Here is a 14,167-nt window from a genome sequence, read left to right as displayed (position 1 = left end):
GATAGTTTGGGATTTCCCTGCTCATGCTGCTGGCTTGGAACCATGATCCTCAGATTTGGGCCTCCTGAGTAGCTAGGATTACTAGCATGAGCCACCAAACCTGACTAATAAAACTTTTTAAAACTTAATATCTGGAAACAGATACTAATATAAAATGCACAAGCAAGACAAAACTTTGTGTGTGTACCTGTGCTTGGGCTCTCTCTTGTTTGTTTGTTTTCCTCACTGTTGTAGCTCAATCACTTGAGCAACACTTCCATTCTAGGACTTTTTTTTTTACTACTTGGAGTCTGTGGGGCTTCTGCTGACTTTGAACCTCAATTTTATTGAACACATTAGAGGCCTAACATCTCATTTTTTCTGTTTTCTACTAGGAATTAGTTTTACTAGCTGGGAATCCAGTGACTCAAGCCTTTAGCTTCTCAGGAGAGTGACAGTCAAAGGATCTCAGTTTGAAGCCATCCCATGCAGAAAAGTCCATGAGACTGTGAAAATAATAAGCAAAATGTTGGGCTGGATATGTGCAAGTAGGGAGCGGAGTGTCAGCAGTGAGCAAGCAAGCTAAGCCAGAGCTTAAGGCTCTTGAGTTACAGCCACTGTACCAGTACAAAAGGAAAATCAGTTTTACTGCAAATAAAATTTGCATTTGACAAACTTTGTAAAGTTTACAAGCTTTGTTAAATATTCATAAACCCAAATCAGTATTTTCTCTAAAGTACATCCAGAAAAGTTTTCATAAAGTTATTTTTCTGTACTTTGAAAAGGTGATTTAAGATGACCACATTTTATGCTATAAAACTCTTTTTTGGTATCTGACAATATATTGTTTTTCCACTTTTGAAATACATATTTTTTAATTCTCTACTCAAATATGTTGAAAACCTCCCAAATAATTAATGAAAAATTCTGTACTATAAAATGCACACTATGGGACTGCAGCACTAAAGATGATTAGGATGATGGTTTTGATAATAGCTGTTGAGTGCTTGAAAGGTATTAGGCACTGTATAGTAGGTGCTTTTACCTCTGTGCTGCAGTTTTTTCTCCCCCCTCCCCACAGTACTTAAATACCATTGTTTCCCAATTTGATAAGGATGTAGATGCTTGGAAAAGTTAGGCCAAAAAAACTGGTAAGTGTAGATTCTAAAGGTTCACATCTGTGACTTGAAATCAGCCATTTCTAAGATGACATCTTTCTAAGATGACATATCCTAGCTTGAAGAAATGATCTGGATTTGATTTACTTCCCAGTTTCCAATTTTATTGAAATTGCTAACACTGCCTTTGCATCTCATAACCACAGTTGTTGGGTTACCATTTTTTATTTTTGGTCAAAAATTTGAATATTTGCATCTGAAAACATGAATTTAAATTTATGAACATTTGATGAAGTTTATAAACTTCATTGATATCTTTATTCTTCTTTCGTTCTACCAAAAGATATCATAAGATAGTTTTATCAGTTTCCTTTTTGTAATTAACTCTTGCACAGTGATACATACATACACTAGAGCTCTTTGTATGAATGCTTGTTAAAGAAAGGTAAAGTTAGAAATGATCCGTTGGGACATTTGCTCTCATTACATTACAAAGGGAGCTCATGAAAACTGAAGTATTCAAAGTATTCAAAAAGTTGTGTGTATGTACACATTAACAACCTAGTTAGAACTATAATCAGAATGAGTGCAAATTTACTAAAGCCTTGCGTGTGAATCTTCCTATGTTTTATAAATGCCCCGATTCTTTATCTGTAGTAGGGATGTTTTGTGATGCTGTAAGCTTTCTCTAAGAAAAACTATAGCACTATATGTTTTGTAATTGTTGTTAGAAATCTGCTGTGTGCTCAGTGATGGCTAGGGGCTTATATTTAAACCTGTATACGGTAAACTCTGTTGTGACTAATGACTTTTTTATTTTTTAAATAGTTTACTGAGCTAAGAAGGTGTGAGGTATAGTACAATAAGAATTCATCTAGGGCTGGGGATATGGCCTAGTGGCTAGAGTGCCTGCCTTGTATTCACGAGGCCCTGGGTTCAATTCCCCAGCACCACATATACAGAAAATGGCCAGAAGTGGCGCTGTGGCTCAAGTGGCAGAGTGCTAGCCTTGAGCAAAAAGAAGCCAGGGACAGTGCTCAGGCCCTGAGTCCAAGCCCCAGGACTGGCCAAAAAAAAAATAATAATAAAATAAAATAAAATAAAATAAAAGAATTCATCTAAATAAGGATGGATTTTCTTTGTTGCATCAATATTAGTGGTTGAATTACATAGTTCTAATATTTACATATTTTTGTAACTATTACTTTGTGGTTACCTCCTTGACTCAGTTACCAGGGAATTGAGGATTCCATAATCAGTTTAATTTTCTGTTTATTTCTTCTGGCGAAAATGTGTCCGTTTTTAATTGTATTTTATCACCTTTCTTAAACCCCAAATTTTTTCTGCACATTTTTATTCTTCCCAGAGTCTAAATAACCTCTAGTATCTTTCTGGAAATGTCCTTTTCTTTTCCTTTCTAGTTGTAATAGCTTATTTTAGTCTTTGAGACACATCATCAGACATGGATTATATCATGATTAGGAGTGACTAAATCTTGGATCTTTTCAGGAAAACAGCACTACTGAGTGAACTGTCATTCTGTGTAGAACTCCACTCTTTGCTCATACCTTTTTAGACCTTTCCCATTAGAGGCCCTCCTCCTTGATCCTCGTACTCTCATTTTCCTTTCTTCTCAGGCTGGTGATCTGCCAGTTGAGCCTCACCTTTACTTCTAGCTGATTAATGGGAGATGAAAAGAGTACCACAGATCTGTCTGCTCTAGCTGGCTCCAAATGGGGATTTTCAGATCTCAGTCTCCTGAGTAGCTAGGATTACAGGTGTGAGCCTGACTGAAGCCTTTGCCTTTTTTTTTTTTTTTTTTGGTTGTGGGTCTTAAACTCAGGGGGTGTGAGCTGTTTTATTCCCAAGGCTAGCACTCTACCAGTTGGAAACAGAGCTCCACTCCTGGATTTTGGGTGGTTAATTGGGAGATAGGAGTCACAAGGACTTTCCTGCCTGGCCTGACTTTGAACCATGATCCTCTGATTTAGCCTCCTGAGTAGCTAGGATTGTAAGTGCAAGCCACCAGCACCTGGCTAGCCTCTTTTTAAAAAAAAAAAACTGTATTTTTATTGGGATTTGATTTAACTTTGCTAAATGCAAAAACATTTATGGTTCTGAATCTTATGTAAGATACATTCCTGTCTACTTTTATCATTCATTTAAAATTACCTATGTATGTAATATCATTACAACAGCTATAGGAGAGTGCTCCACTTTCTTAATTGCAACTGAGGAATCTCGGGTCTTGAGATCACTTCTTGGAGACTCCTACAGCTTCTTAATGGGGTAGAGCCAAAATTTTGAGCCTTGGTTTGATTAACAGCAAAATTTAGCATCCTAAGTTCTCTGAGTCCAGTAACAGCACCACCTCTTATCCCATTTGGTGAAGCTGTCTTGGTAACATTCATTCCGTATGTCTTTGCATCCTGTCAGTAATCTAAGTGTGTTTTCTCCACAAATACTTGGCTTAATTGGTAAAGATCACAGAATACATGTTTTTCCAAGTTGATATGTGGGATGATAGCACTAGGGAGGCAGCTAGAGAATGAAGAGAATGACTATCAGAGAAGGACAAAAGGAGAGTTACTGAAAAAAATATGGTGTGATATAAGAAGATATTCACTCTTTGATGGTTTAGTAAAGGGCTCTAAAACTCAGTGTATTTGTCCTTGGAGTAGAGGCCAGAGGCAACTGATGAGTAAGTATTCTATTTATTAATGCAGCAGCCAGAGGTATTACTTGTCTTTCATATTTACTTAATATGCAAACAGTGACTAAAATGACTGATTTTGAAACAATCATGCAAATATCTATATACAGATAAGCCTCATTAACTCAAAGGCATCAGCCCTGTTGGGCTGTGATGATTACTCAAACCATTTCTGACATTCCACATCCAGAACTGCATTCAGAGCTGGTGAAAGCATTTTTTAATAGTCACAACACTTACAGATCTTCCTCCTTTGAGGGAGTGTTTGATTTTAGAAAAATAGGCAAATGTGGTGAATGAATATGATTAAACTGGGCAATGGCTTTTAGGCAAATGGGGAAAAATAAGAATATAGCAAAGTAGTTATGAGGTCAAGGCTGGATTTTAGAGTGCTTTTATGGTGTATCCAAAAAATCTCCAATATTTGCAAATGTTTTAAATCAGTACTGTCTGCCACAGTAGCTACTGAACCATATCTGGCTGTTGAACACTCAAAATGCAGCCAGAGTGAACAGGGACTGACACTAATTTTGATGTAAATAGCTGCACACTTAGCAGAAAGTAGAGATTTAGACAAAGTATATCAGTATTTGAAAAGTATTTGTTTTATTGAGAATAGTTCTTAGCCCAGCTCTACCACAGTTCTGTGAGCTTAACGTTTTCTTCATACTGTATACAGTAAAGAACTAATTTACTGTTGAGATATGCAAACATAAAACGTTAGACTTCAGACAAGAGTTAAGGCAGAAGCAGTAGCCTTTATTGGTAAATAAGGTATCTGTCACCTAATAGGGTTCTTAATTTTATTCAGTAGTCTGAATAACGTCACCCCAAAGCAGATCATTAGCAGATCATTAGTAAGGGAGAAATGAGGGTGAAGATATTTTTTTTTCCTTTTGTCTATAACCTCACATCTTTTAAACCTAAGAGCCTGAGTGACCAATTTTACAACTTTTAATTCAAAATCAGGCTCCTTTTTGTTGAAATAATAGTAAAGAACCCCTTAGAGCACTGGAGGTATATACACCTTTATGAAATCTATTGTATTCCAAAACATAATGGTCAGTATTAAACTAGAGCTCTTAAATATGCTGGAAGAAAATGATAATTTAAATATAGAAAAATAAGATCAGAATGATAGGAAGAAAATGTGAACTTCTTTTTAAGCCAGGAACAATAAGGATATAACCACATAATTACCTTAAAAATAGGAATTTAGCCACCTTAGCTATACCAGAGCACATGGATGCCATTGTAGTCCACTTTAATCATTCATGTAGTTTCTTTTGTGTATCTATGGTAGATTCTAAGAGAATAGCCTGAAAGTTAGAATGATTTATATTGGTTTACAATTCCAGTTTATGGTTAGCTTGCTCCATTGCTGTTGGTCTGTGTGTGGCTGGGCAAAATTACTTGCCTCACCATAGCCAGAAAGCATAGAGGCGGGGTGAGGGAGGGGAAAAGGGAGAGGGAAAATGGAGGAAGGGAGGGAAAGATACAGAAAGCCACCAAATACAGGTATAACTCCCAGGAGATGCCCCCAGTGACCTATTTACTTCCTCTACCCAGACCTCACCAACTAAAGTTTCTAGCCCCTCCTATAAGAAGACGGGACCAAGTTCACCTAATGAGCCTGTGGGAAACATATTTAAGCAAGAGATTCATGTCCATCTCCAAAATACATGTAATCCCCCAAAGGGCTAACAATTCCAGCATTGTTAAGAATTTTCCTCCGAGTTCAAGGCACACTGTCAGCATAAGCCCCTGTAAAATCAAAAAAGAAAAGTATACTACTAGTTAAAGAAGTGTTATCTCAAGGATACCATACTGTTTATTAAATGGGTCTGTGAAATGATTTTTGTTTGGCTAAGTCATTCAATCTGAGATTCAACAAATAATTATCATTTGCCTTTGCATTAACCAATGTTATTTTGGCTTAATACTCAGAATGTAAAAATGTGATTTTTTTTTTAGTAACAACTCAGTTGTGTTTATTTTTTTAATTATATTTTATGCTGGGCATGGTAGCCCTTAGAAGAGGGAAGAGGAAAACAAGTTTGAGAACAGTGTTGGCTACGATATGTTGAGGCCCTGTTTCAGAAAACAGGAACAGTTCTGGGGACATGGTTCATGTTCCAAACCTCCTGCCTAGCAAGCATGGAGCACTGAGTTTAAAACCCACTGCAGTCAAAATCAATGGATCAGTGATACTTCTAGTATACAGTGGCACACAGTAAATATTTCTATAACAAAAGGGAAGAATGGAAGCATAGAAGGGGCTGCAACCAAAGCAAGACCGAAGGACAGCATTAAGTCCATCAGCTCCATGTCCAGTGTCTGGGGCACATAATGTGTTGTTAGTAACTAAGAGTTTGTTTGGACTGCTGCAATCCCCATTGTCTCTCTCTTGGGCCAGCTTTGTTTACCTGTCTGTAGCTTTCCCTGATGGTCATTTCATATTTCTGGAATCTCCAATGTCTTGGCGCCTGTATTACATGACCATCTTTACTCACCCAGCTTCATGCACTACTCCCATAGCGTACTGAAGGTATTCCAACCCTACCTCGCATTATGTGCTCGGCTGCCAGTGCTTTCCTTTGAAATCTAAGTAGAAGCCTCCATTACCTAACTCTTGCATTTTGTATGCTTGCAATACCAGCATCACATGGACTATACCAAAATCTGCTACAGGCTTCAACCGTAGCTATGTCTACTTGGGTGACCATTGAAGCAGCCTGTGAGTGTCTAGGTGACTAAGGATGTTGAAATGAATCCTGGGGGAAAATAGTCCTGTGTGAGCAGAGTTCACTGCAGTTTCTTTCTTCTCAAGGGAAAGGCTTGATAAACTTGCTTCATTGCAAAGGAGTTTACACTGGAAATGCCTACAAGTCATCTTTTCAGTTGTCCCAATACAGAGTACTTGGCTTCCTTTTAAAAAAAAATTCTTTTGGTGGTACTGGGATTTAAACTCAGCTTTGCTCTTGTTAGTAAAGTGCTCCATTACTTGAGCCACCCACTCTCAGCCCCGGTGCTAGGGATTTGAACTCAGGACCTTGCACTTACAAGGGAGGCATTTGAGCCATGTTTCCATCTCTTTTTGCTTCAATTATTTTTAAGATGGGGGTCTTGCTTTTTGCTCAAATCTGCCTGTACCCGACTCCTCCTATTGCAGTTGAGATGCCAGGCAGCTTTTTTGTTGGTTGAGATTGAAACTCAGGAAGTATATACCTGGGCTGGCTTCAGATTGTGACAGTCTCAGTCTCAACTTCACAAGAAACTAGGATTATAGGCTTCAGCCACCATGCTTGGTGACTTGACTTCTTTTCATTGGCAGTAATTTCAGAAATCATGCTTAGCCTCGGGTTTTTTTTTCCAAGATCTTGTATCACTTGAATCTTTTTTAGACCACACTATAGTCTTTCTTAGTTAATTTCTAAGGTACGTTCTCACTAACTTTTTTCCCAGACTAGTCTTGAATTGCTATCCTTTTGTCTCCAGTCCCCTGAATAGCTAGGTCACAAGTGCATGCCACCAGGCCTAGTCACGTAGCCTCAACTTGCAGTATTCTCATTTTTAAATATCTTTCTGCTCTGCTATTTGCTCCTAGTTCTCATTATAAGCCTGCTAAAAGCAACAAGCAATATATCCATGCCACATCCTGGATGCTGGAGTGCCTTGAAATTTCCTCCATCAGATTAGTCCAACATCATTAAACTCAGCCCCTACAAGGTCTCAGGGCAGGGACAAAAATGTAGACAAATTCTTTGCCAGGATATAAGGTAAACAGCCTCTCATTTAGTTCCCAGTTTCTCATTCCTATATGAAACCTCATGAGACTGGATTTCATTGTTTGCATTCCTGTTGACTGTTTCTCTGAGCTCCCACTAGAATCACCCATTAATCTCTGCTTCCAGCATTCTTGGACTTTTCTAGTCTGCATCTCCCAACCTTTTCCAAATTCTTACCCCAAACCAGTTCAAAACGATATACAGCGCAACAACCCCTACTTCAGTGGTACCAGTTTTCTTGTATGTGTTAGGTTTTTCTTTGCTTTGACAAGTAATGTGAGAAAACACTTAAAAAGAGGAAATTTTATTCTGACTCACAGTTTCAAAGATTTTATTCCATGGCTGGTTTATTCCATTGCTGTGGGACTGTGGTGAGGCAGAACATGCTAGCAAGAGCTTGTGGCTAAGCAGTTTCTTACCTCATGAGAGCCAGCAAGAAAAGGAGACAGGAAATGGCCACAGGTATAGCCCCCAAGGACACACCACCAGTGACCTACTTCTCTAGCTAGTCCCACCCAACTTAAATTTCTAGCACTTCCCACAATAATAGCAGTACAACCTGAGGACCAAGTGTTCAACAAATGTGCCTTGTGGGGAACATTTAATATTTAAGTCATAATATTTCTTTCAAGAAAACTTTTTCTTTTAGCATAACTTTTTTTTCATTCAAGCATAATTGATGAAGTTTGATGTTTTTGTTCAAGTTGTTTCCATATTGGGTTTTTTTCAGAGCCCTGCCTTAGCTTCTATAGTTTTTTTTAAGCAATTATTTAATATTTGACTCATATGCTGTAACTATATATTTTAGAGTCTTTAAAAGATCCTTTTTGGAGTGTGTGTCATGGTTCACACCTACAATCCTAGCTCCTTGGAAAGTGGAGATCAAGGAGAGTGTGGTCCAAGGCTACCCTGGGAAAAAGTTAGTGAGAGGTACATACTTGTTATTCTAGCTATTGTGATCCAAGGTTCTATTTTCTAGCCAAAGACGCTGTCTGAAAAGATAACCTAGTGCAAAAAAAGGTACAAGTGTGATTCACTTCATAGAGTCTTCATCTAGCAAATACAAGGCTTTGAGTTTCTACCCAGTACTTCCCAAAAGCAAATACTCCTTTCACACTCAATCATTTGCTTGCTTAAAACATTTATTCAGGGGCTGGGGATATAGCCTAGTGGCAAGAGTGCCTGCCTCGGATACACGAGGCCCTAGGTTTGATTCCCCAGCACCACATATACAGAAAACGGCCAGAAGCGGCGCTGTGGCTCAAGTGGCAGAGTGCTAGCCTTGAGCGGGAAGAAGCCAGGGACAGTGCTCAGGCCCTGAGTCCAAGGCCCAGGACTGGCAAAAAAAAAAAAAAACATTTATTCAGCACTCAAAATAAGTAGAAATTATGCCAGTTGCTGCAGCTACAGAAGTCAAAGATGGGTTTTAATTCTGATTCATTATTTTCAGATAACATGTGTCCAAAGTTGTGAGGACTTACTGTGTTTTCTAAGAATTTTATAGTTTTAGCCTTTATTTACTTAAGTTTCCAATGCATTTTTGTTGATTCATGTATGGTATTAGATCAGTGTCAGTTTAATCTTTTGCATGTGGCTGTGCAACTATTCCCCCAGTATTTGTTGAAAACACTACTCTTGTGCCCTTTGATTTGTCTCTGTCATATTTCTAAGCTGCTTCTCAGTATAAGCTTTCTTGTGCCCACTTCTCACCTTGGTGGAATAACTCACTTTCTCTGCTGTCCTCCATGTCCTTTAGTTCGGCCAGTTCTACCTTAACACTTAAGGTTCAGTGGCAAGTTCACCTTCAATATATCCTCCTTCATCCAACTACTACCACTCACACAGACCTTTTCTCCAGAACACCTGGCCACTTAACTGTTCATTGACTTGATACTAAGTACTCTGGAAGATAACTGAATAAAATAATAAGGAAAAACCACCCTCGGAAAGCTTATGGACAAGGAGAAATTGTAATAGATATAATATATCCCATGAGAATGCAGAGGACAGGTGTTTAACCTACTTGTTCTTCTGGATTTTGCTATAGAAAATGACATCTGACCCGAAACCTTAAAATTTAAATACAATACGAAATAGCTAGGTGAAAAGAGGGAAAAGACAATAGAAAAGAAGGAACTGCATTAATGGAAAAGTTACCACAAATCTGTACTGACTGACATATGGCTCTGTAACAGGTTTTTTTAGTTTTTAATATTTCTAACCTAAAAAGAAACCTCCAGCTAATACTCACTACTGCATTGTAATCTTCAGTATACTTGTTTCTCTTTGACATGCTAGACTTGATGAAACAATTTTTCTTTGCTTATTGTTTTATCTGTTTGTATTCCCAGGGTGTAGCATACAATTTATGGCAGTATAGACATGATGACTGAACAAACCTCAGATATTGACTTTCAATCAAATTTCCATTTTATTCTTAAATATGGACTGTTTACCACCTCTAAAATTTAACTGAAAATGGTCCTTATGTCTAAAAGTTAATTTGTTCTGCTTTTCTTACAGGCATTTGTAAAGGATGTTCATGAAGATTCAATAACAGTTGCATTTGAAAACAAGTAAGTGTTAATACATAATTTTAATGTTTAGGATCAATAAAAATTTGTTCAAATTCCTCTTTCTGCTCCACAGTGTCTAAAAATTAATTCATCTAGTTTGAGTGTTCTTCCTATTACTGGCCAAAAAGTTCCTGAACAAGTCAATATTAAACAATTAAAAAAATTGGACAATGGAGGGACTGTTTCAGCTAGTATCTTTAAAAGTCAGGGTGTATAATAGGTTCTTCATTTTATTATAGAATGGTTGAAGATGGACCTTTATCCAATCTTTTTATCTCCTTGTCCATGAATACAGAAGCCAGATTTTTCTGTAAGACATCATTCTGAGGTGATGAAAATGTTCTAAAGTTCACTAGTAAAGATTCAAGGTATCTCTGAACACACAATAAACCGTTAAATGCATTTTTAAATGAGTGAGTTATATGGCTTTTCAAATGTATCTCAGTAAATCTGCTAAAATATACTTGAGTCAGACATAATGAGCAATAAGTAAAAATGTCTTGTGTCTAAAACTTGTAAGAGCAAGCTTGTATTTCAGCATCTACAAAGTTTTATAATTAGGATGGAATCACATTCATTCTTTTAGCTTACAGAGGAACAAAGTATCCCTAGATGCTGATCCACATTGACCAGGGGCACAGCAAGTTGGTTGAGAATATTCAGCCCTTTGAGGCTAAAAATGTTAGTTTAGGATACAAAGTTGAATAATTAAATACTCTTCTCTGAGTACAGAAAGCCATGAATCCAATTTACCTTTTTAGCTGTTTCAAGTGTCTGTGGTTGTACAGTAGGCAGAAAAGCATCACACCTCTAGCAAAATAATCTTTCATAACTTGGAGAGTACTTTTTTCTTGTAATTACACTCTATTTGCTCTGTACAGTAGGCAAACACTGTTTCCTGTAACAATAAATTATTTTCATTTGCCAGGCTTCTAGTTTCTTCTATCTGTAATCTCAACTATTAAGCAAACACTTTTTTCTCTCTGCATGTGTCTAGTTAATATATTGCTTTATCACACCACTTTATTTCTGTTTTAATTCAGATTTCTGCCCTAAACTTTAAAATATTCCATCTGTTGACTTTCTAATTTATTTATCTCCTGTTCCATATCTGCATAAAAATTTCTTTTCATGCAAACCCAGGAATCTGAAATGTAGCCACACTTTTGGGAGGTTAACCAAATGTGAGATACTACTTTGACTTTGAGCATAACACACAGTAGTCTCTGCCCTTCTTTGTTGGGGAGGGGGGGCAGCCCTGCAGCTTGACTCAGGGCCTGAGCACTGCCCCTGGCTTCTTTTTGCTCAAGGCTAGCACTCTGCCACTTGAGCCACAGCGCCACTTCTGGCCGTTTTCTATATATGTGGTGCTGGGGAATTGAACCCAGGGCTTCATGTATAGGAGGCAAGCACTCTTGCCACTAGGCCATATTCCCAGCCCCCTGCCCTTTCTTGTGACCTACCTTTCCTTTATGTCAGTACTCCTTCCTTTCTTTCCTTTTTGGTGCTGGTACAGATGGCTTAAACTCAGGATGTGGATGCTGTCTTTTATCTTTTTTGCCCAAGGCTCATTCCCTTCTATTTGAGTCACACTCCAGTTATGCACTTCTGGCTTTTTAGTGGTTAATGGGAGCTAAAAGCCTCATGGACTTTTCTGCCCAGACTGGCTATCCTCCTATCCTCAGACCTCAGCCTCCTGAGTAGCTAAAGTTCTGGTGGTATTCACCCTTTCATATCAGTTATGAAGAAACACCTGTCACTCTTAATATACCCTGTTGTTTTTACCTTCCATATTTCATACTTTGTTTTTCTTTTTCTTGGTTGTGGGGCTTGAAATCGGGGCCTAGGTGCTGTCCCTGATCTTTACTCAAGGCTAGTGCTCTACCACTTTGAGCCACAGGCCCACTTCTAGATTTCTGGTGGTTAATTGGAGGTAAGAGTTTCTTGGACTTTTCTGCCTGGGCTGGCTTAGATCCTCAGATTTCAGCCTCCTGAGTAGCTAGGGTTACAGGCCTGAACCAATGGTGCCCAGCCTCATATTTCATACTTTTTGAATATTTAAAGAAAGTCTGTTTTTCTTCTTTGAAATCAATAAACTTGTATTCTATGTTAATATATGCCTTGTAAATCACATTTATCAATGAATTTGTCACATGTTAAAAGTCACTGATAATCAATATGTAAAAAGGTTTTTTGTAGTAAAGATCATTTTAAAAGTACATGGTTTTCAAGTTTATGTAAGTTAGAAAATATGTTTAGTCTAATTTCGGCCTTCAGATCTCCTCAAATTCTGACTTAATTATTTGTCCTCTTGCATAGTAGCTCTTTAAAAGCAAAAGCATGAACAAAATTATCAGTTCTCGATAGGAATAAGCTATTTGAACAGCACTTAGGCATTATCTTTAAGTTATTGCTGAGGTTCTTTGCTTTTGTTCCTTGACTTGAATCCCCAAATATCTGTATGAATAATACAAGTGACTGATCTAGCAATTGAATCCTTCACTGTTTTAGTAAAGTTTTTCTACTACATTTAAAATATTTGGTGGATGTAAAAGAATAATTTGCTAGGCGCTGGGGCTCTGGTCTATAATCCAAGTTACTCAGGAGGCTGAGATCTGAGGCTTGTCGTTCAAAGTCAGCCAGGCAGGAAAGTCATTGAGACTCTTATCTCCAGTTAATCACCAGTAAACCAGAAATGGAGCTGTAGCTCAACGTGTGGAGCACTAGCCTTGTACAAAAGCTTTCAAGCCCCACAACCAACAAAAACAACAAAAGAAATTATGTTGGAAATAAACTTTACAACTTGAGGTGGGGCAGAAGGGGGTGGCAGGGGGAAGGGAAAGCAAGAGAAAAACAAAGGAGGGGTAACTGTTCAACATGAAATAAACTCATTACCTTACATATGTAACTGTGACCCCTCTGTACATCGCCTTCACAATAAAATTATTTTTTTAAGAAAGAGAATAATATGGTGTCTTTTAAAATTGTTCCATATCGTTATAAATTAAAAAAGAAAACAGACAACTTAATCGAGCTACTGTAGGCTGTCTCCATTGGGTTTCTGTGGTTTAGGACACCCCACCAACCCAGTGCATGCTGATGCTTCAAACTGATCAGCAGTGACTACCCATGACAAGAATTGACCACCTCGTGGGATCTAAAATTTAATGGGGTAAAAGTGAGTTGTGGATTGTTAATGTGCTGACTGCTCCATTTTGCTTGAGAATTAGAGGGCAGTTTTGGCGGTTAGTGGAATGTCTTTAAAATGACTTTGCAAGTAGAAAGAAGTATGTTGATGACATTACTAACATTTGCTGATACTACCATTCCATTTAAGCATTGATGGTATTTCTGTTGTGAATTTGTGTTTAAACTCACAAATTGAAAATATTGGAAAAGAAATTTTTGAAAATCAATTTTGATCTAGTGTGTGTAGAGAATTCCAAATGGAAGTGTAAGGCTGCAGAGCTGCACGCAGACTGTGAAGATGGCAATTTGAAAGCATTTGCTTCTGTAAACCAGAAAAAAGAGTCATGCTTATCCAGAGTTGATTGCAAAGTGGTCACTGTTTTAATTAAACATCAAAAACATGGTAAATATACTTTGGTTTGCTTATTTTCAGCTGGCAGCCAGAGAGGCAGATCCCATTCCATGATGTGAGATTCCCACCACCTGTAGGTTATAATAAAGATATAAATGAAAGTGATGAAGTTGAGGTGAGTTACCAATGTCAGGAAATTACTGATCTTTCAAGGAGTGGGCAGTATTTAATTTGCTTGGGATGTTTAATTATACCTTGCCTTTTGCATTGTTTAAACTACTTTGAGTATGATTAGAGCTTTTATAATAGGGTTTTTTCCTCAAACCTTAATGTGATATGCTTTGGACTGGGCCCATTTTACTATTACTTGAAATCATACATAATGCTTAAATTTGACTATTTGTGTAGCACTTTTTAAAAGTCACTGTCCCAGGTTCCATTATCTATTAGTT

General features: G+C 37.7%; 1 protein-coding gene across 7 annotated transcripts in view; it reads left to right on the top strand.

Annotated features, from left to right (window-relative positions):
- Positions 1 to 14,167, top strand: part of Fmr1 (fragile X messenger ribonucleoprotein 1) — a 41,075-nt gene that overhangs the window by 3,753 nt on the left and 23,155 nt on the right. For all 7 annotated transcript variants that reach the window (XM_048335770.1, XM_048335766.1, XM_048335769.1 and 4 more), the window contains exons 2-3: positions 10,122 to 10,174; positions 13,797 to 13,890. In XM_048335770.1, the coding sequence (XP_048191727.1) occupies positions 10,122 to 10,174; positions 13,797 to 13,890 (147 nt within the window). The remainder of the gene's footprint in view (positions 1 to 10,121; positions 10,175 to 13,796; positions 13,891 to 14,167) is intronic.

Source organism: Perognathus longimembris, chromosome 28, assembly GCF_023159225.1.
Source record: "Perognathus longimembris pacificus isolate PPM17 chromosome 28, ASM2315922v1, whole genome shotgun sequence".
Classification (NCBI taxonomy): domain Eukaryota; kingdom Metazoa; phylum Chordata; class Mammalia; order Rodentia; family Heteromyidae; genus Perognathus; species Perognathus longimembris.
The sequence above is the reverse complement of the archived record's forward strand: the minus strand, read 5'-3'. Positions and strand labels throughout refer to the sequence as shown.